The sequence below is a fragment of the Typopeltis vanoorti genome, chromosome 1 (assembly GCF_054136105.1).
Source record: "Typopeltis vanoorti isolate ZY-2024b chromosome 1, IOZ_Tvanoo_1.0, whole genome shotgun sequence".
In the NCBI taxonomy this organism is placed as follows: Eukaryota; Metazoa; Arthropoda; class Arachnida; order Uropygi; family Thelyphonidae; genus Typopeltis; species Typopeltis vanoorti.
In genome coordinates this window covers 142,241,187-142,265,025 of record NC_143549.1, presented here as the reverse complement: position 1 = coordinate 142,265,025, position 23,839 = coordinate 142,241,187, and the positions used below count along the sequence as shown (strand labels likewise).

Here is a 23,839-nt window from a genome sequence, read left to right as displayed (position 1 = left end):
TGCTGATTCGCGTTGTATCCCATGGATTCAAATACTAGGTTGGTGTCATATTTTTATTGCATTGGCGTTTAATTTCAAGAAAATACAAATTGTTCGACTTTTTTTTATTTTAGTACATAATCTACTTCAACTTGGGAAGCATAATGACAAAAGTTTGAACTTCTGTCAATGAGAGAAATTTAAGAAACTGAAAAGTAATACAGTCGACCCATGATGTAAGTTCCGCTTACAGCTTTTCAAGATGCTTGAAATTTCGCTCTCCGAAGGTGGATTTGAATAAGGAATAAAAGACATCTCTATCTCTGTTGAGTTAAAACAACAATAATAATAATAAAATAATTCGTGACTAACTTACATATTTAAAGACACTTTATGCAAGAATTGTTTTCTCATTCGATTTCTGCCAATACTGATTTCTTACTGCTGTTGTTTACTTACAGGGCAAAGGAGTGATGCACACATTTTGGTTGAACTCAGAGACAAGATAGAAGATGTCACTCGCACTTGCAGGCTGCCCATCACCGAAGAAGCAATTAAAATAGACATGGTGTACCGCCATCCATTTGCTAGCATTGTCTCTATGTTGCATGAAGAGCATGCGCATATATATCAATAATTCTGCTTATTTCAGTAGTGAAAAAAAAAGATATGTAAACACTAATGTTTTATTTATTCTTAGTTGCTAAGAATTAAATCCGTGCCAGTATACAAATTAAAGAATGTGTAGCTTTATTACGAGGTAGCTTTATACAAGAAACAAATGTCGTGTTCAAGGCAGAATACGATTACAAAAGCAATGCTGTCGTAATCTGGAGCAGGTCAAGACAGACTGGATGTGCCGAATATAATTCATAGATCCGCTTGAAGTATGTCAAGCAGAATGTAAGTGGAGCCAAAATATGTCAAATTTTAAATTCTTTTGAAGAATGGCAATTGAAATTGCTTGGATGAGAATCATTTGTCTTATTTTTAATCTAAAGATTAGCAAAATTTTGAATCTATTCATACTTAAAAGTTCCATTGGCTGATCTTTTCATGCTGTTTAAGCTGCATCACTTCCACGAGTTGTCTTGGTAATACACTGTGAACCGCAAACGTTCAGTTTTTCAAAGAGTACATTTTGCCCCCCCTTTTTTTTTTTCATAAGAGCCAGCACCCTTAGCAGCTGCTATCGCCATTTCCAGTTTTTCAAAGGGCAGCTAGAAAAGTCAGCCAAGAAATGGAACTTTCGTTTCTTTAATGTAAAAAAAATAATAAATAAAATAAAATAAGGCAATGATTTTCATTCTCCAGTCAAATTTCATGAAGGCTATCATTAGGCCTGAAATTGTTGTAGACGCTGAGATCTTTGGCAGTTTTTTCTTGCTCCATTTAATCGAATGAGTTGACATACACAAGAGAACAGAAACTGGAATCCCTTCGAAGAGCTGGAAATGAGAGAAACAGCTGTAGGGGTGGTGGACATCTTTTATGAAAAAAAAAAAAAAGTGGCAAAATGTCTCTTTGGAGAAACGAGTATGTTTTATTCACAGTGAAATACCAAGACAACCCATGGAGGTGCGGGTCAGGATAGTATGGGAGCATTATCCTCCCTCTGATACGTTTTTCCGGTAACTGCAAGTTGCAGAAGCTAAAATATAGACAGACCACGGAACGATGTGAAAAGTATGAAGGCTTTATAGTTACAACATAGTGTGTAATATCAGATGAACACTATATGGCAAAGCTACCTCGTATATCAACAGTATAAACACGCTGCCGTGTGTAGTCTTGAATATAGTGTTATGTATAGCTGATTATGTATAGCTGATTAGATCTAATCATGACTGCACTTCGTAATCATAGATTTCGAAGTGTATTATGTTACTAAGCTTTAAGCCGTTAAATGCATATGAATTCATTTACTTGTAGCCCAATGTTTACATAAATGTGGGTGTAGTACTAGCTTTGTAATGTAGACGGACATTTTGAAATAAACCAGTGATTTTTTATAGTATTTTCAGTTATGTTATTTCCTGTCAGGAAAACCACACACACACACACACATTCACTCAAGGATGATTATGGAAAATGTATCATCAGAAAACTGGTGATCAGCCAAAAACAACGGATACCTTGTCATTTGTCCGTGCGGTTATCTTAGTGGCTGTGCGATTCGCAACCATATGCCTGGGGAAGGAGTGTCCTAGGTTCGATTCCCGTCGGAGACGTGAGGAGCTCAAGGATTTTCCTCAGCCATAGCCAAGTTAGTCGGTCTTGGGCGTGGACAGCAGGTTTTTTTTCCCTAGTTTATTCTGGGGTTTTTCCTTCTGCAAAACAGGCAAACCGGCCTCATGAACACACGCATCTACAGATATGGGATACCACCGGGAATAAGGAGCAACCAACCTATTTCTCCGGATTATTGGTTACGGAAGCTTACGCGGTAAAATGTGTAGTCCTGCGCGAAAGCGTGACATACGATGACGTTGTCATTTATGGGATGTAATCTGGTTCTAGTAAAGTGATCTTACTCAAATGGCGATCACTTTATCAATAGGAAAGTTTTAAACAGTGCAGAATACGAAATAGTTCTGGTAAGGAAACATTAAGCATATCACATAAGCACAAAGAAAGACAAAATAGTTCTTTCAGATAACAAAATTTTAATTATATTTAATGACTGTCATTAAACAAAAAATCTCATGAATTTACAGCTTCTTGTCCATCAACTTCATTTAATTTACACAAAATGGGATAAAGATTGAGAAAAAAAATAGATAAAAAAAGGATTAGATTTTACAGACATGCAGATGTCTACTGCGTGTACTTTTCTGCCTATTTCTGCTTGAAATGGCAAAAACTCATTTTCCAGAAAGGTGGAGAAATCCCTCTCCGCTATCTCGTTTTGATCCTAACTCACTCAAGCCTGAGGCTCTTCGTGTTTCCAATGGTATTTTAAGCATAGTTGTTCACCCAAAGAGTATGTGTAGTGTTCTTTCAAGTTGATCGTTGTTGTAAATTGGAATTATGGAAAAAGCAACTTAATTACTTATGCTTGCTAATCGGTTGGTTTGTTTTGCAGATTGAAAATCCCGAATTCCTTTCTTTCAATTAGGTCACGGAGGTTAGCTGAGATGTTATTTTCATAAGCTTGAAGTTTAACAAGATATAAGATGATGGAGTTAGTTAACGAATGTACTGGCACACCCCTTTGATCCAGTTGGAAGAATGACGTAGGTTGGTATCCCCTTCAGATCATTTAACTTATAACATTTATAAGAACTTCGCTAAGGATGAATTAATCGCTCTTACAACACGGATTTTCTTCTAATTACTCGATATTTTGCCATTAATAAAATAGAAAAAAGTTGCCTCCTTCAAATTCATCCCTAATTTTCTACGGAATTTTCCACGTGGAAAATACCACGTAAATTATTCACGTTTTTTGTTGTTCCACTTCACTCGTAAGCTTCATGAGAAATTAGCCTCCGTTCTCCATGCATCACAGTCTTGACGTGGTGGCTAGCATTAATGAAAGAATTCGGTGATGTTAGCCTTCACAATGATTCCCCATATGTCATTCCGCTTCAGCGTGCTAGTATTTATCACCGTCTCTGAGTTGGTCAGTCCATCAGAGGCATATTTTCTTCCACTGACTGTGAAATTTCATAAATGTAAGAAGCAACTTATCCAGAATGTGAAAATACACATTTCTGTTCATAGTAGCAATAAAAACCAGTGAACTAATTCCATATTACGAAAAAGACACCATCATACTTTCACCACCATGATTTGCACTTAGGATAATGCAGTTCTCCTAGTACAAGTCCGATTGGCTATTGTCGGATCCACGTTCGCCCTTCCAATGGAAACAGACTGTAGTGATCTCTGTGTTGTATTTGGTCACTTCTTAAATATTGAACTGAAATTTTATATTGGCTTTATTAGTTGATTATACCAGATATTTGTAAAATATACAAGAATTGTCTACAATTTTCACCAGCTATTCTGTCTGGCTTCTTCGGGACATGTGTAACGGTACATGGAACTAATGTTTACTAGTAAAAAAAAAAAAAAAGAATGGAGTAACACAGTCAACTAAATTAAAACGGCGCGTAACATCATAAGCATGGGACGTGGCGTATCGGTCATTGTTTATTGAGCGCGTTATATAGTTTCTAGCGAAATGAAATTCTGGTAAGCTGAGCGAAATTATTAGGCTTTTCCAGATGTATTTCAGAATATATTTTACAAATATAGGATCAACTAATAAAGCCAATATAAAATTTCAGTTCAAGACTGTAGTGATATTGTTCATCTCTCCAGAATACTCGTTAGTCGATAAGGATTCAGCTTTTATGGTTTAAGCACAACTATAATTATCACTTAGTTATGATGTTCGAAGTTATTGAGCTCTGCTCAACAAGCGGCCTTGCTGGAAACGGAATGTAGAGCTTGCTGTTGTACGGCTAAAGCAAACTAATTTTATGAGGCCAGTGTATTATTAGCTTAAACTGCGTATTCTTCTGGCCAATTTGCCTGTTCTGTGAGAGGGAAAACCCCCCTTCATATTGGCTGCTTACTGATTAATCCATTAAATTTTCATAAAAACGCAAGCGACATCATTTGCATAGTCTCTGTATGTTCCATGTTCTTTACATCACGTGAACTTTTGAGATGTTACTTAAATACACATTTTATCACTCGTGTTTAATAAGCAAACAAAAGTTTTCTGCTTTTAGTGAAGATGGTAAATTAAATACGGAAATAGATAACAGAATCAACAAAGCTGGTATATGGTAGGAAGTCAACTGAATAAATTCATATGGAATAAGAGAGAAATTAGTTAAAAAACACTAAATTAGCTGTATACAAGACAGCGTTCAAACCAATTTTAACTTATGGATCTGAGAGCTGGGTTAGAAATAAAACACTTGACCAAAGACTGAAGACCTCTGATATGAAGAGTTTTAAGAAAGATTAGAGGCGTGAACAGATGGCATCAATGGCAGTATCACATTAAAAATGAGGATATTAGGAAAGAACTTAATATTGTCAGCATCCAGGAATGTGTTAGCAGAGCTAATCTCAGGTGGTATGGTCACTTAAACAGAATGGGCGAGGAAAGATTAGCAAAACAAGTGTTCTCTGCCTGGATGACAGGAAAACGACCCAGAGGAAGACCAAGATATAGGTGGATTGATACAGTAAAAAGTGTCATAGAAGATAGAAATATAAGATCTACAATTTTGGAGACGTGACAGGTAACAAATTGATTTGGTGGAAAATTGTAGATAGGAAGTTAGTGGTGATGTAAGTTTTTCATGTAGTACTATCATCCTGTTTCATATAGTATCCTTTTTCATATAGTACTATCACCCTATCATCCTATCCTGTACATCCCTTGAGGGTATATATCAGGAATTTGATGATGATGATAAAAGTTTTCATGCGAAGTGTGTTTCGCATAAATTTATTACAAGTTCTTTCAATTACAATGAACAGTTCAAAGGAAATGCTGTCTCTGGAACGTAACCACTGCAACTACATCGACCTTTCTGTTGTAAAGGCATAGATTCAAAACCGTCTCTGCGACGAGCAACTAAGAGAAATATCTTAATGGACTTTCGACTGGAGGTAAGTTAGCCAGTCTCATACATGAGAATTAGGGCTTCTTCTTCTTCTTCCAGAAGATCATTTTTTATTTTATTTCTTATTAAAACAGACAAAACAGAGCAGAGAACGCATACAATTAACGATATACATAACGTAATGTATACTGTCTTGTAGCCTTAGTTGCTTCAATAGCAATTTCAGCTCTCACTCTGTGCGCGTGCGTGCGTGTGTGCGCTGACTTTTAATGATCCAAAACAACACCATTTTAAGTCTTTAATGGTGCTTCTTTCGAAAAGTGTGAAGGATAAACCAGAGACTGTCAATGCAAATCTCACGGATCATCACTTAGCTGGCAGTGGCGGTTGAAATAATTGCATGCTTCGTATTCATGTTATTTCAATGGGACACTTTGCAATCCATGTCTGGATCGATATTAAAACACATCATGGCAGGGATGGTGGCTTACCAGGTGAAACAAGAATGTGTAACAGCAAACAAAAATCTTGCGTTTACTGAAACAGTTTCTGAAGTCTCTACTGTATGTTAATCGCTTATTACTGTTGTTACCGCAATAAGCTACCGAGCGGAAGAGGAGTATCATACAGTCTGAAGAGTCGCCTTTTATCATATTGTCTAAACATGAAGTGAACATGTTCTGAGGGCTTCTCCAACCTGAAATATGCATAACTTGAACAGCGGGCGCTTGGGTTTGGAAGTTCCATCACAACTTTTGACGCGGTTTACTGGAACACTTCAACAATGACGATTGTTGAAGTATGTTTTTACCATTATATTTTTCTATCTAATAGCTGAATGGCTACGAAAGTTCAGAGGTTAAAATTAATTTAAGAAGAGAGATTTGTTGTTGTTAAAGGGAAGAGAATGAATGGGAAAAAATATACATATGCAAAGAATTGAGACAATACTTGCTGTTAGAGACTTAAATTAGGTCAGTTATTGCAGCATTGGTAGAATGCTCGCATATCCTGAAAAATATGTGGTCTGTGTTTATATATATATATATATATATATATATATATATATATATATATATATATATAGAGAGAGAGAGAGAGAGAGAGAGAGAGAGAGAGAGAGAGAGAGAGAAAGTAGTCTATTGGATCATTATTCTGGTCAGTAGTTAGATGTTCAGAACTTACTTCGTTCAATCAAAAGAACAAGCTAAATATTAGCATCTATTCTTTTCTTTTATTCGATGAGGGATTGTCCAGAGGATTTTAGTTTGTCATCGATGGTGCTGTCGAATTATGAGCAAACTTATGAATACGATTTGCCCTAATAGAGTAGGATCGCAGAGAATAGAATGAAAATATGTCTGTGGAAGTTGTCTTGATTAATTAAACATTACAGAAATTATGGGATAAATTCTCTCTAGCCTCACGATAAATGTGAATTTATATTAGCGATGTATCCTCCCCCCAATAAATAATTTCTTTCTCCTGAACAACAGAGTACGAATTTTAAGTTGTGCGTGTGTATTTAACATGTTTGCTATGCTGAAAAAGTTTTGAAAATTTAAATTATTCATCTGAAGAGTATTCTTATCTTCTAGTTTCAGTTGTTGCGCCACTTCAGGAAACTACTAGTAGATCCGACGAAACCGTAATAAGGACGATTTCTATTGCTGCTAATAGAATTCTTGCATCGTCTTCGAATAGCTGAACTGTGATAATTAAGAATGAGATGTCTGAACTGAAGGGGTGGGGGGAGAGAAAGCCCCTAGGTGTGTTATTACTACCAAAAGTAATACCGACAGTGCTTTCAGTTTAAAAAATATATAATTTTAAATTGAAAACTAAGAGATTAATGGAGAAGTATTATTTCTGCAGCTGTTGAAAATGCATCCTATGTCTAGACAGAGACAGACAGACAGACAGAGAGAGAGAACACACCTAAAGTATGATTATTATTCTCTTGTTGACATTCATCATTTATTGAGTAGTTCGTATGTGTGCGTCGTCTAAAATACAATTTCACATCTAACATGTGAAGTTGTATTGGCAATAATAAAATCACAAAAACTACAGGAAAAACCTCTTTATTAAAATTTTAAACTATTCCAGTATAAAATTATCTCAAGAAGCAATTTCGTACATCAAAGATCACTCGCGATCTGCTTCGACCAACTAAGAAACCCGTTCTTCTTGACATCTCATAACCCATCCAGGTTACCATAGCAACACATCCGTGTACTTGACGATACGCGCAACCGAAGAACATTTTTTGATCTTGTAAAGCCAGTTTCCTGTACATCGTATTTATACAAGTATCATAAAAATATATTTCCATCTGGTGCTTGGAGGCTTGAAGTCCTTTTTAAAGAAAACCACCAGGAGAATTCAACCGATGCTGTAGTGACACATATACCGAGATCACAAACATGATGATTTGGTGAAAGAATTATGGTCGCCCTTAGCAACTTTGACCTTGGATTCATCCTCCGACCGATTATTAGCATCAGAAACATGGTGTTTAAATTCCCATAGGAACTTCTCGTATGCTGTTTAGATTATGGGGAGATGATAAATACAGCTATGCAGAGCGAGTGTGTTCATATCCATTTAATCACCAATTGTGTCGAAACGTACAAGACGCACTTCCGGTATACTGTTAAGCAGGAAGGTCCACATCACAGAAAACAGTCACCGTACACACAAATACATACATCCTATCACATGAAATGAAACCGCATGCACGTAGCGAACACGATCTTTGTTCTTATATACTTACAGACCGAAGCATTCTCAGAGATAGGCTTCTGACTGCAATCTTGTCCTTGGGAGTAGAAACGTACACATTAAGGGCTACCTACTAAGAATTCCACAAAACAAAATGAAGGGGCTTCTTGGAATGCCAGAAATGAGTCAAATGGTTGTAGCTAGCGTTGCTAAGCAATGATATATATATATTTTTGGCATTTTGAACCTGATAAGCTCATTCAGATAAATATAATGCTTTTATAATAGTCTTTTTATATAAATATACATCACTGTAGCAAAGAGGTTGTCGATAAATTTTGTGATCTTGTAAGGTAAGAGGTAAGACCTCTTTGCTATTTAGTTCCTCTGCTTGGCGACAAGAGAATTTTATGGAAGATATACTTTGTAGTTTGGTGGCAGGAATGGTTATCCACTGTGTATAAGAGGTGGTCACAACTTAATAATGTGCTTTCGTGAACATGCATTTAGTTTTAGAGTTGTTGAACAGAGAAGGATTACTAATTAGATTAGCATGCTACTATTCAAGAGTGAATGCATCGAAAATTGAGTCAGATCTAGCAGTTCGTAAGACAAATGTCAAAAAATGTATTAATCTAAGAGATAAAATTAAGAGTATACCGAATCAAATTTTTCGATTAAACACTCAACTTTAAGCGTTATTTAGTGGCACAAAACTTTAGACTACCAATGTATTTGAAGAGCTCTGGACAATAACATGCTTTGACACAAAATATTTAAAAAAAAAAAAAGGGGAAATAACTATTTCCCAAGGAGTATAGTGTGGAGATCCTTAGGTGTGTGTGTGTGTGTGTATGATTGGGGGGGGGGGGGTGAACCTGGTTAAACCATTCAGTGTCTTACGAAAACTAATGACGGACCCAGATTCGTCTAAAGCTTTCAAGGGGCACATCGAAAGTTTGTTACGGAGATGACGAGAAATCATAATTAGTAGGGGTTGGGGGGGGAGGGGAATTGTAAAGTAGATTTATACATTTGCAAATTTTAATGCTAGCATATACCTTGTTTATCACTTTTAACGTTTGCAAATATAAATTATTTTATTTTATGTCATAACTCTATCCAAGCTGCAGAGAGAAACTCTTAAAAGGACAAGAGGCTCACCTCCTTGTTACACCACAAACGTTAAATTCAGCTGCAGTGTTGAATATATGTCCATCATTTGTCGATTTTTCGTAGGACACTGAGTAGTTCCACATTTCTCCATTTGTTCTTTAAAGTATATTTTTATTTAATATTAAAATGAGGAAAATATTAAGATGGGTCACTTTGATTTTCAACCGAATTAACTAAATGACTCGATTTTTAATGCCCTTTGTTTTCTTGGTCTCTATATTGATGCTGACGATGCTAGTGTTATTATATTAGAGAAATATCAGTCGTAAAATATTTAGTAAATTAAGTGTTCTAATAAAACGTGTTTTCATCAGTTTTATTTCATTGAAACCTCCAAAGTGATGATTTTCAGAGAACTCTAGGATAAGCATAACATAATTGCAACTTCTGAATGAATATCTGTAAGGAATGCATTCAAATTTATCCATCAAAACGAAGTTATCCAAAAGAGACGAAAAAAAATCAGCATAAAGATAAACAATAAGCGACCAATAACGAATATATTGAAAAAAGTGCAAGAGCTATTCGTGCTATAAAAATTTTTATTTATGGAATTTTTGAAATTTTAAATTATGAATATCTCAAATCAACATTGTGGCATAGCAGGTTATCGCCCTAAGCCCTTCATTTCACTATTTTAAGTTTTCCATCATTTCTTTCTCCTGCAGTATGTAAGTGTGTTAACTTATTTTAATTCTGTGCTATCATAAATGACTGGCATTCTATTGTGCTGACGTATTGCACTATTAGCTTTTTTTTAATACCACAAATCGAACTTCTCATTGTTGGCTGATGTCACTTCTGTCTCGCGGTTACCATGGCATAGCTGACAAAACATTAGAATTCGATTTTATATAAAGCTAATATTGAGATTGATTAACTGCTGTATAGGAAGAAAATGTATTTCCGAGTGTCAAAGGGAGAGAAAGAGGAAGAAGCTGTTATAAAAAGGCTAAAGTAAAGTGTACAACACTCACATAGCAGTTGAGTAATCAATCTGAACATGTGTCACTTGTCACTCGCTGTGATTGATGTTTAGTAAGTATATTTATAACAGAAGTTCGCTTTGTCCAAGAAAGTTTGGACAGATGTTTGTTCGAATACATTAAGAATTCTTGAGGCAAAGAATTCTGTTTGCATGTTGTTCCCATCTGACTGTAAAACGCTGCATTTTTTTAAGACAGGATTACGTAACCTCTGAGGGTTATCAACTGATATCCGTCTAGTTCAATAGCGATTCGTGTATCACACTGTGGAAAAAATATTTGTCGACTAAATCACCCTGAACGTCATCAAACGTTCAAGTCTGACATCATCTTCCGAAAGTCGGACAGCAGGTTGTAATCTGGATCCTCATCGATGTCCACAATGTCCTCGGAATCTTGCTTCCTGAAGGTAGGATTGTATCGGGATAATGAGAGGGGACACGGTAACAATTCCGGCATCACGGAATGGTGAGTTATCAGCGCCGTTAACGTGCAAAACTCCTTGGTAAAGCCCTGAAAGTTAAACAGAAAGATCAACATATCGATAGAAATTTAACCATTTCCTGCATTTACAAAAACTGGAAGAAAAAAAAAAAAAACGATTAACTGCAAGCACAATTTTTATTACTATTATCGAAAGTTCTTTCCATGTTATACATTGTTCGGATTATTGCTAAATCATTATCTATCACACATACAAGTTAATTGTTTTTTCCCTATAGTTCGGAATTATTATTATTATTATTATTCCTGACACCTCCAAGGAGTCCGAAGACTCATCGCGGGAGGACACCTACAACTGTTTCAACCACTACACCGAACCTCTACTACGAATCAACGCCATCGTCAGTTTGAAAAATATACTACAAATTTATGTAGAAGAATAATTTTATTGTAAAAGAACTAAGAGTTCTATATGTGAATTTTGGTTTAATGTTTCTTAAAACCGCATTCAAGTTTTAAACTGTCGAAATTTTAGTTTACCGTCCATCTCACTGAAAAGCAAACTTCAAGTACCAATAAAGATATGCAACTAAATTTCGGATAAGTTAAATCTTTCGTTTTCCAATTGCATGCTAACTTTTGAATCGCTTGTGGCTTCTAGTGAGTGAGAGAGAGAAATTAGATGACTCCGTTGACATTGGCTATTATTTAATTGATTTAAAATACTAGCTTAGATCCAATTTGCTTTAGCCAAATAAGAAAAGTTTGTATACTTTCTGATCTTTTTTTTATTTTGCCTCCATCAATTTCTGAAGAATTAAAAAGAAGATGCAAGCACTGACTTCTCCCTCCGCCGGCTTTTTTACTGGTCGAAAGTATTGATTCGAATTTTAATTGCGGCCAAACACACGCACAAAACTGTATTCCTAAACGGTAAGGTTACGGTTACAGGCTTACCTTTATCTTATATCCTCTGTTGGTCCGCATAATAAGATAATGCGCAATTCCAGTGTGATGGAAGTCGGGAGGAACTCGCAAGGACAGCGCAAAGCATCCTGGTTTGCTGGTACTCTCTCGAACCATAAATGATCCCACTGGTTCCTGAGCCAATACTTCTAAAGCGATTTCCCTAAAAGCAAAGAAAAACACACTCTTTAAGAATACTGTTATAGTAAATATTAGAATTCTTAGTACACGTCAGCGATGTCACTGTTAATATAAGAAACATTTAATTTTTTTTCATACTTCCATCATACATGTTACCATGGTAACAATAAATATGATGGAAGTGTTGGTCAAGAGCAGATCTAGAGCAACGCTTCCCAAACTGTGGGCAGTTAGTTTTGTTGAGGGGGGGGGGGGCTTGAAATGATGAAAACAAATTTAAAATGTTTTAAGACTAATAAGATATATAATATCTATCTATATAAAAATACAATATAATGTGCTGTGTCAAATGTTTATGTAAGATGCTAAAAAATGTAATATTTGCAATTGATTTTTGCAATATTTGATGTGTATGTTTTGTATTGAATAAAAATACAATAAATATTATAATAATATATGTCTGTATTACGAATTTTTTTTTTCGATGGGGGCCGTGAAATATTTTAATTTTTTCAAAGGGACCTTTACATCCATAAGTTTGGAAAGCACTGATCTAGAGGATGGGGATAAAAACAATAACTTCTCCCACAGATAAAAGGGGGAAAATACTCGGGATTTTTAGTCAAATAATGAAAATAAAACCTATATATATATTTGTTTAATGATAATACAAATTAAAACTTTACGACAAAAATTATTTTAAAGTTTCATATTATGCAATCAAGACAGTTGTACTTTATGGTTGATCATTTTGATTTTCCAGTGAAGAATCCCCAATCTGCTCATTAGAAGTTTGTTTTAATCGGAAGTACGACAGAACTGGAATTACAACTTACAAGCTATGAGGCCAGTATATGATGTATCATTGCGTATTTAGCTTTTTGCTTGTTTTGAGAGATTAAAAAAAAAAAAACGAATTACCCGATCCACATTACTAACGTAAATTTCTTATATATATTCCTATATTAACTATAGATTTCCAACTTTTTTTTCCAACTGAAAAAAAAAAAAAAAAAAAAAGATTATATTATGTTAGTTTTTCGAAACGATCTATTTTTCTGACATTTTTGGTCACTTGAACTATTTTTATAAAATTGTTTGATTTAAATTTTTTTTTTTTATCTAATTAGCTTAAATACACGAAACGCTACTGATATTAAATTCGTAATTACACATCTCACACAAGAAGAAAGGATTACAACGTACCTGGGTATTCCTGCCTGAAACCACGGAGCGCCTCTGAGTTCTTTTTCTTCGGAAAGTGGAGAGCAGAGGGAGTCATGCCTAGGTTGAAAAATAAAATATCAGCCAACAGATTACAGTCAATGAAGATCTTAAAAGATACCTTAATATTCAGTATTTAAATTTTGGGATGATTAATGCGACTTCATAGTTCCAACAGCTGATCGCCGTCCGGACAGTGCACTTCTGTATTCTGTATAAATGCGTGTAAACATATGAGATTATGATCACGGATCGATGTAAGCCTTACATATTCACTCAGCATGCGTACAGCTATTACAATCCCTGTTAAGAAAACTTTTATGTCTTTTGTTAACTTTCTATGAAAGATGCTAACATAATCAACGCACCTCTAGAAACGATATTCAATTCAAGAGATTGCTGCAAAATGAGTATTTAATGACCAGATAGCAATTTATTGTGTACGGAACACACACAGAGAGAAAGGGGTGGGCAAACATTTACTAATTTGAAGCACAAAAGGCACTTCATTTCTCTAAAGAACGTAATTTGATGTTTGTTCAAAGGAAGCTGAGCCTCGATTAAAAGAAGGCAGAAATCTTCATAATCTGATTGCACCAACAAAGGATTCCATGAGAAGTCATTCATTCATTGCACGCTGTTTAGATGTCGGAACTGAGTGGTGGCTTCTTTGGCAACTTGCCAATTCTCGAATCTGCAGATATGCCAGATGGCCTTGGTGCCATTACGCGTTTTGTGTTGCGAGAACAATCTGTTGTTGTTTAAGCTGCATTAACCATTGGGGATACTGGTTTAAACGACTTTACATGTGAGATAGTTCAGATTTATAGCTTCGGCCAAGCTTTTATTTTTAGAGAAACTCATAATGTTTGCCTTATCATATCCTTGTTTTCAACATGTCCAACGTAAACCTACCAGAATTTTGAGCATGAATTTATATTAGTGATATTATATAGACATTGAGAGCAGCTGGCATTATGAAGTCGAGCATTTTAATAATTATGGAAAGAAATATATTGTTCCCTAAGGTAACAAATAGAGCCCTTCTATCATACTCTGTTTAAGAGTACAGATGCGTTTCGATTCTTATTCATTGAATTCTTATTAAGATTCTCATCAGTAAGGGAAATTATCCTAAAAATGCCGAGTGTAACTCATAGAATCTCTAAGCGTTTTATCCCTTATTGACAAGATTTCATTATCAGGACGGAAATTAGGGACAGGCAAATTAGTTTTTTTAGGAAAATACCCCAAATAAAAACAAATTAATTTCCGAATTTGTAAATGAAATTAAATTCATTAAACAAAAAAATAGTCCGTAGCCTTACTACGTAACTTCGAATCGGTAGTTTATGGTTAATCTTTATGGCTCTTGAGAATCAAACACATCTAGATTGTATCGCGCTCTCTTGAATACTATAACAGTGTTTCTCAACCTGTGGTCCGCAGACAGACTTAAATTAATTAAATAAATAAATATTTTTTAGTTATCCAAACAAAAATTAAAATTGAATAAGTAAGTAAAAATTATTGAAATCAAATGGAGACTTAAAAAAGCCAACAAATAGCGTCAGAATGTTCAGCGGCAGAAGCAATGAAACTATATTGTTGTTCACTTCACCCCTCTTTTATTATTCTTCATTCTGCGGCTAAATATGTAGCGGCAAAATGACTAATAATAAAAGAGGGGGTGAAGTGAACAACAATATAGTTTTATTACCATAGACAGTATGGCAAGATTTCTTAAACACCAAAAAAGTGCCGCCCGGGGCGGATCAACCCCCCCAGTTACGCCTCTGTAACTTAGTGGTCCGTAGAATTGTTTTATGCATTTTACTGGTCCTTGGGCTTAGAAAGGTTGAGAAACGCTGCATATGCTTAAACAGAGTGTCGCAAAATACTCCCCCACCCAGCCTCCTTTCTGTTTACGATATGTTTGTCGTTGTTGCCTCATGATTTGGCAGAATGTACAGGCGATATAATTAACTGAAACAAGAATGCTCAGATCTGTTTTAGTTTGGGTATACTATGAAAGAAAATTAATGTATGATAAAATATGCTGTTGAATCATGCTAGAAAGTTTTATATATCCTAGGAATTAGTTTAACAATCTAACATAATGATCATCTCTGCAGATATATATGTGTCTACTTAACGAGAAGGAAACGGCGTCTGCTTCCACAGCTCTAAATTATCGGAAGAAATACTAGAATCGAACTGATAATGGTCTTTTTTTTAGGCCTTTTATTCAGCCGGATATGAGAATTATTCTATCTTTTAAATTGACAAATAGCTAGAGTTTTTAACCGAGGGTTTTCATTGTCTTGAGTTACCAAGTTTCAATAAAACTCGGTAATTCAAGAAAACGACAATAATATATCTTGTCTATCGTACTCTCCTTTCCTGATGCCACTTTTTATCACTAACACCCTTAGGCCAGCTGCTAGTGATTGGCTATGAATGGAGATTGGCTATTACAAGACTTAAAAAAGTCAGGGCTAAATGGCCTATCTTACTCCCTGGAAATAAAAGGCATTGTTGGACACACACACACACACACACACACACACACACACACACACACACACACACACACACACACACACACACACACACACACACACACACACACACAGAGAGAGAGAGAGAGAGAGAGAGAGAGAGAGAGAGAGAGAGAGATGTCGCGCATCTTATATATATACGTGTACATTATCAAAACGATATTGTCTGTAACTTATTACTAAGTCGGCAATATTTCAGAAAAAGACGTGCATAATTTCAAGTTACAAAACAAACAAAGAAGCAAAAATTCATTAGCGCCTTTTTTTCCCAACGGGATGAAGAAAAGCTCTTTTAGTCCTAACCTTTTTTAAAGATCGGTAGTCATCCTTCGTTGTTAGTAATGGCTATCGATGATTTTCAAGGCATATGAGTGAGAATATTGCAGGCGACAGATAGTTGTTATGCCTCTAACAACCGTTCTGAAAATAGTGGCGAAAGTGCTACGGTCGTTTCTTAGGATTTGAGGGTTAAAAACCGGAGTGACAGGGAGAAAAATTCGATTAGAATCGAATCTATAATAGTCTTTTTCCTGATGGTCTAACACTATGGTACCTATTACCATAAGGTTATACAACACCTTAAACTCAAGTTACTTAAGTGAAAAAGCATCCTAGAGTTGAGATGAAGTAAACGCCATAAATAAAACTACAGACACGAATCACTGGATACTACGTTTCCACTTACTGCAACTGAAACTAGTCTGAAAGAAGTTTCAATATGGAGATCGTTGTTACCATAGCAACAGCTGCTATCTGGGATCCCGCAAACACCTTCATTTTCATCAACTTCGCAGTTCGGTAAGATCAGCATAAACGAAATCAGGATCGACTATGGAAACCGTAAAGAAATTCTAAATTTGTAAATCGCTCGTTTTTTGAAAAGAGACCACTAAATTACGATTCCCTCGTTACAATGGTGCATCAAATTTGAGTTGCTTCATGTCTGCCATGGAAACATATATGCTGGCGTCATCACTGAAAAAAAGGCTGATAGTAACTTATGACAGAGAAACCATTTTCACATCTTGGTTCAAATTACATTTAAACACACGTGAAAACTCCTAAAACTATGTGGAACTCTTCCCAAATCCGATCAATAGCTGGTAGACATTTCGTTTTCTCCACTCACATTCTTAATACGTTTACCTGTAGATTGCTTTATTGGGACTAACCTTACTTACAGAAAATTAGTTTTTACAAAAAATGTTTTAACTGCATTTATTGACGTTTTTATTTTATAATTTCCCTTATCCATTTAGTCGTAGCATGTTATTTTTTAACAAGTATATGACTAATATAACACATAACAGTACATATACTATAGCAACTGGTTTAGATAGTTTAGCATCCACACCGAACGTGCCTCTTAAAGGCTTTGTGCCCGCACACGCACACACACAGTTTCTGTTGCGACTTACCTCTCGGGTGGAGGAGGCGGTGTTACACTGCTATTGCTGCTACTATGGCTGATCCTCTTATTCCTACTGCAGCAATGCGGATCCACTCCTCCCTCGTCTGACGTCACGGAATCAGGAAGTGAGGGGGTATTCTGATCATAAGAAGAACGGGATGATCTTTTACTACTCTGGTTGCTGGACGCTTCTGAAATACTTTCTTCATACGTAGGTGGCGCTGATGGTGACTGACCATTTCTACAGATGTTGAAATTCTAGATAAAAAAGAAATAATTGAGATAAGTGAACCACCAAACTTCAAATTACGATAGACTTAGCAAATACTTGAAGGCTCGTGTTCAGAAAATTAAAGAAAATGCATTTAATGATATTACTCTTGTTGAAGACCAAAAACAGCTAATCTTTCTGATAGCTTCATTTAGCACGATTGTTTGAGGAAAAATATGCCGGAGGAAAAGCGAGATCAAACTGGTCCTGAGCGGCTCACTTTACATTCCAAGCAAGTACGTGACTGAAATTCCTCAAACTGATTAACAAAAGTTTTATTCCAGCAATCCATTAGCAATTAATTAATCAGTACATTCATCGAAAAAAACACTCAAAAGAGCGTATTCCAATCATTAATGATTATTTTAAAGATTTAATACATAATGAGCAGAGTTATGAGATTTTGTCTTATCTTTATGATCATTAAAGTAGGTGTAGATAATTTTCATCTTCCGGTGTGACACCACTTCCATGCTTATTGGAGGACTGAACAAAGACAAGTTGGATTAACAAGACGACAGAATAGTTTCTGAATTATGTAAAATTCAATAAAAATAGAAAAATAAGAAAACAGGAAAAAAAATTCTTAGCCCAACCACGGTATTGATATTACAAGTTTATTACCTTTCGTGGGTAGGAGTGTCATAAAAAACATTCAAGTCCTTCCTTCCCTTTGGTGACAACCTGAGTTATGAAAAAATATATATAAAAAAACAGCATTGAAGAGAGCAAAACCTAGATGGTAAGGAGGGCGCGGGAAAAGTCGTGTTTTGGGCAGAAACTCCTGCACGGAACGAGCAGCATGTTAGGGGAAAGGACAATCACCAGCGTGCAGTTTCTCAAATCGTTTTCGCCGCAGTATATTGGAATACAAAGGTTGCCTGAGAACCGTCACCCCAAAGCTTTGTGGTAACTGTAGTTGAATAAGTGGTGCCATGTGATGATCAGTCCGAAAATTATTATTATTATTATTATTATTTTAAATACTTGGTATTTACATCTTCAGAGAACTCGGTTTCCACGTTGAAACATAGAAACAAAACATGAAGTAGCAAAGGCATGGGAAACAATTAATAAGATCGGTGGATTTTGATGTTATTAGTAACTTATAAAAAGTACATCTGCTAATTATTAACTTTCAATACGAAATATTTAACTTAGTATTGAATTTCAATAAATTTCCATAACTTAAATGTTGGAGTCTTTGACAAGTAACAGACTGATTTGGAGGAAAATTGTAGATAGGAAGTTAGTAATGATGTAAATTTTTCATGTTGTACTATCATATCCTGTACTCCCCTTGAGGGTGCATGGCAGGAATTTGATGATGATGAAGTTTTAATCAAACCATTTAATAATTTAAAAAAATGTAAAAAATAATTACGTAGAAAAACTGAATAATTTGAAATAAATTCTCGACTAATTAAATTTAGAATTCTATTAGAAGTTTTTTGAATATCGTAGAAAGCATATTTTTAAGGAGTAGCATTACATAATGACTATTCTGTAATTACCATAAGAAATTAAGGCTTGGAGTTCGCAAAAATATTTATTACACTAAGTAATAAATATTTTTATTACTTAGTGTAATTCAATTAGATAAGGTAATGATAGATAATGATTATATATCATTACCTTATCTAACTGAATTTCTGCCTTCTTTAGTTTTATTTTGTGACTAATATTAAACCTATTCTATTCTATGTATTTAACCTACATCAAGTTGCATCGATCTCGGTAAGAACTCACGTGAAACATAAGAAGACATTTAAATGAACAGTCAATTTGCCTGCTCTCTCCACAGACATGGTGATAACTTCCCAATATGATCGATGCTTATTATCCTACGAAGCTCTTAAATGATTCTTTCAGATTTGATGTACCACTTGGAATATGTTTGTTAGGTATACAATTTCACAATTACAAAATAATAAATACTTACTATAAAAATACTTTTCCAAAATTGAAACCTCAACGTCGATTGTTTGTTTCGGATTTACGGTTTCGGATCTATGAGGCAGAATATTATGGCTCTAAAATTGGTGGTTCTTCTGAGAGGTTTGAGGAAATGAAAAATCCAAATTTCTGGAAGAAAAATGCCTTACCACGTCCATATGAGATCGACTAGTCCATCTTTAGTTGAAAAGTTCTTATGAAGGTTCTTCGCGGTTCCAGCCACAGAACATCGTCGAAATGTACGGAGGATCTTTCTAACCAACGAGCAAATGCCACATTGTCCTTACGACTGCGTTGCTCTATGAGAAGGACCATCCCGAACAGAGTTGTGTAACAATAATTTTATTTTATGAACTGAAGAAATAAAATATTTTCTGAAATAAAGTTATTTGGATAATTTTTCACACATAACAGCGATACTGTTCCTTATTTAGACTTCCACTGATATTTTATCTTCCGCAAGTGATGATCTATTAATTACCTTGTAATCTCGCTTTGGCGGTCATCAAAACTAATTATCTGGTCCTAATCAGCAAGAATTCATTACCTTGCTAAATTATGTTAATTGTGTGTTATCATTCTTATCGTACATTCCATCAACAATTAATTGCGACTACAGTTATCTTTCCTACATATTTAATTCGTTAAAAATGTACAGTAACAAACTACAGTGATTTGTATTCTCGAATTTAATTTTCTTTCTTGAATCTGTACACAACTTCTAATAAGTGAAGTAAACGATTTAACTTATACAAATATTTGCAAGTTTACTTGTCTGGTTTACCTGCATTTTATATAGAAAGACCTGGGATTCAAATCTCGTCTAGGAAACAAAGAATCTTTATAAGAAATTTAAGTGATGGTGATTTAGATTGTTGTATACGGAGTTGAAAGATCTCTCTCTGGAAAACACGAGTTAATTATCACTAAAACCATGATATCAAGTAAATATCATGATATCGATGGTGGCTATTCAACTGCTGAATAGCCATCAAGGATTGTTATTCAGCAGTTCATCTAATTAGAGGCGAAAATGCCCAAACTTCTGTTTTATATTTTAAAGAAAAATCATCGGTAATAGTCTGATAGTCAAGAACCGCAGTTGAACGATATGCGAAATTGAAAAATACAGCACACAAAGTAAATTCCACAATTTGAAGGGTACGGCAAAGAAAAATTGATGGTTTTTCAAAATACTGTTTTTCTTTCGCTAGAAAGCCCGCGTACGTTGATAAATAGCAAAAGAACGTGTGTGTGTGTGTGTGTGTGTGTGAGAGAGAGAGAGAGAGAGAGAGAGAGAGAGAGATCTGCACCATCAAGAAGTTGAAGGTCGACAGTATTTTAATGATTTACAGTATGAAGGAAAAATTCTCGCTTAATAAGGGCTAAAATCGATTAGAAATCATGCCAGGAACTCGTGTTGGCAAAACAGAGCTATAAATCTTCCAATCGCACGTCGTTTTACACATCGTCTGTCATGTGTAATGCCACGAAGCTGGAAAATCAACCGACAGAGAGAGGAAAAAAAAACTATCAAATAAAATAAAGCCTTGCATGGGTTTGATTAATTTTTATTCCCTTCATGCTCTGCCGGGTTTTAATAAGCTATCAACAGTCACTATTTCAGTGTTTTTTGTTTTTTTTTTGTTTTTTTGAAATAACGACACGCTAAAGGTTTTCGCATAATTTCTAAAAAAAAATAATTTTTTTCTTTACTTTTCTCTCCAGAAATTTAATTAATTTTCACAAAAACGCCCAACTTTAGCTTGTATATTTTAGCAAATAATTAAAAACACATGATGAATGGCAGATTTCAATTAATCCGTCACCATGAAAAATACTACTTCATTAGCTCACCGATTAATATGAAGAGCATGAATCCACAGGAACACGTTTCCATGATAAATGTGCTTATCACTAGAGGGCGCATTGAAGGAGAAAAATTACAACACAGTCTAGCGTGCTTTAAAGTGCAGAAATTGCTCGCTTTACAGAGACAAGTGCAAGTAAAATCAGTACTCCGATTCATTACCAATCCTCACAAGACTGACAAATGGAGAGCAACTCGAGCCGCATTTTGAATACTACTTCTGCAAAGTAGTTGGTTGCGTGCTGTGGCCCTAGGGAGTCGTCTAAATTGATACCTAAATTGTTTACTTGCCAACACTTTTTCATTTGTACACTGTTTATTTCACCAGGAAGCTGAACAAAAGAAGAAGAGAACCGTAAGTAGCAAATATATTAAAAAGAACGCATCCAAGATAGTCAATTGTGATTCAATACACATTACAATGAAATATAATAGCGCTCAAGAAAAATGGAATTACTAAGACATTTGCAGACTTTTCTATAAAGAAAAAAAAATTTTTTTCTTTATAGAACAAAAGTTCATTTTTTTATTTATTTGTTTTTGGTTCATTTCCGAAATATCAGAGATCGATCAATAGGAGAATTTAATAGAATTTGATACATTTTTTTGTCCTGGTTAGACTAATGGACAGAGTCTGCTCTCTAACCCATATGCCACGTGCTAGAATCTCACTGTATCATGGATGTTTGCAAATATCTTGAGCAGATAAATGAATTTCACCGACCGCTGTGAGATGAATATCCTGATAATAGGAAGCCTGAAAATGTCTTCAACAAGTTCATATCTGATCTCTACAGGATGGAAACTAGATTATCCAACCCTCGGATTTATAAACTTTTGTGGGTGTGATTTATATAACAAAAAAGTTCGATTCTAAACAGAGAAATTGTGAATTGTCTCTTAACTGTAGTTATTTTGTATTTTTGGACTGCATATTCATATCCTCTAAGAATGATCTATCGGTTTTAATGGGGGAAAAGCTGCAGGAAATTCTCACAACCATTAGCTGACTCTCGGTGATCTTTTTTTCACAGTAAATTGTTCCATGAGTTCATAACAATGCATCATCACTATTTAGAGCACTGATGGGCAATCGTATACAATGCATTATATATTCTATGTAGATTCCTGGCGCAGAAATTGACCTCTCTGCTAAGTAGTTCTAGGCAGCATCAGGTCTCAGTAATTTACACCACAACAAACTCAATAACTCCAACTATTCTCTAAAGTTCGTGGACTCCTTGGAGTCTTTCTTAGCGATTTGATTGATCACGGTTTATAACATAAATTAAGGTAGTTTAAGAGTTAATGAACCCATTTCGTCTAATAAAATTACTTGACAACTATTAGCAAAATGTCCGATTAAACGGAGTATTTTAATGTTATGATATGATTTCAACGATACTCTTCGGATGGAAAGCCCTGGATTCGAATCGCATCTAGGAACGACGGTGGAAGTTTTTTTTTCCTCCTTCTAAAAAAGAGTTTTATTCCATATAACAGACAAAACGGCTAAATTAGAACACGGATGATGATGATGATGATGATATTATGAAAAAATAGGTAAATATACGTAAAAACAACGCAAAAAGTAGAACTTCAACACACATTTCCCTGTTTTTTCATCTAACATGCTATTCACTTTTTTTCTCTTTAATTTTTTTTTTTAGGGAACAGCCGAACTATTCTCACAGAAATATTTCATATTTATCTTATTAAAAGAACCGAAAAAAATTCAAGGATCTTATTAGGAAACAAATATCGCACGAAATCCCACAACCAAAATATGGAATAACGAAAACGCCGGATCTTTCTGTATTGCATTATCTTCATGCATTTATTTCCACTTGGAGAAACACTGCATTACGTTAACTCTATAGAAAGTTCCAGAATAAATTGACATCTTATAAACATTGACGACCTCGTAACTACTCTGTTTTTAGTGGAGTATCAAGTATCCATTCGTATTACAGAATCTCTAATTGGCAGAGGCATTTACAAATTAAAAAAAAAAATAGTTGATGCTCAATGAATAAACAGTCGAAACTCCCTCACTGAGACAGATAAGGAATTTATATAGCATATCATTTATATAGCACACACACGCACACATTTTTCAAGGAATCTTATCATCGTATCTTAAATGTTTCTTAATCTGTAAAGAAGCTAGTAATAAGAGTATGGTTCTTAAGAAGAATCTGACTAAACGCAGCTGGGGCAGGTGCATTGCTTGGGGCTCCCATCGTGCACTGTCTGTGAGAAACTGGGAGGAACAAGATTCGGCAAGCCACGTGACCTTCCACAACAGTCCACATGTGAAGATTTAAAAGAAAGAAAAAAAAAAAGCTGTAAGACACCGTGGCTGTTATCAAAGAACTTCGCCCATCGAATCTTTCCTGCAGCTACTCAAAGGAGGGTGTTATGCATAAATGCAATGATAAAATGTCTTCGGAGAGTTTAAAGAAATCCAAAACGCGATATTAACCCACCCATAGCAGCTAGAAGTGCACGTACATAGGTCATTATTCCAAACGTA

The 23,839-nt window shown here is 35.1% G+C and overlaps 2 protein-coding genes across 2 annotated transcripts in view; one reads left to right on the top strand and one right to left on the bottom strand.

The window, feature by feature from the left end:
• LOC150110492 (atrial natriuretic peptide receptor 1-like) overlaps window positions 1-745 on the top strand; it is a 28,744-nt gene extending 27,999 nt beyond the window's left edge. The window contains 1 exon segment of the mRNA XM_090399672.1: window positions 441-745. Within this exon segment, the coding sequence (XP_090255798.1) occupies window positions 441-488 (48 nt within the window). The 3' untranslated portion in view covers window positions 489-745.
• Window positions 746-7,641: 6,896 nt separating this feature from the next.
• The window catches only part of LOC150110491 (uncharacterized), a 330,267-nt gene continuing 314,069 nt past the window's right edge, over window positions 7,642-23,839 (bottom strand). Inside the window, exons 7-10 of the mRNA XM_090399510.1 lie at window positions 17,214-17,464; window positions 13,217-13,294; window positions 11,861-12,032; window positions 7,642-10,972 (exon numbers count right to left, since the gene is read on the bottom strand). Of these exons, the coding sequence (XP_090255636.1) occupies window positions 10,766-10,972; window positions 11,861-12,032; window positions 13,217-13,294; window positions 17,214-17,464 (708 nt within the window). The 3' untranslated portion in view covers window positions 7,642-10,765. The remainder of the gene's footprint in view (window positions 10,973-11,860; window positions 12,033-13,216; window positions 13,295-17,213; window positions 17,465-23,839) is intronic.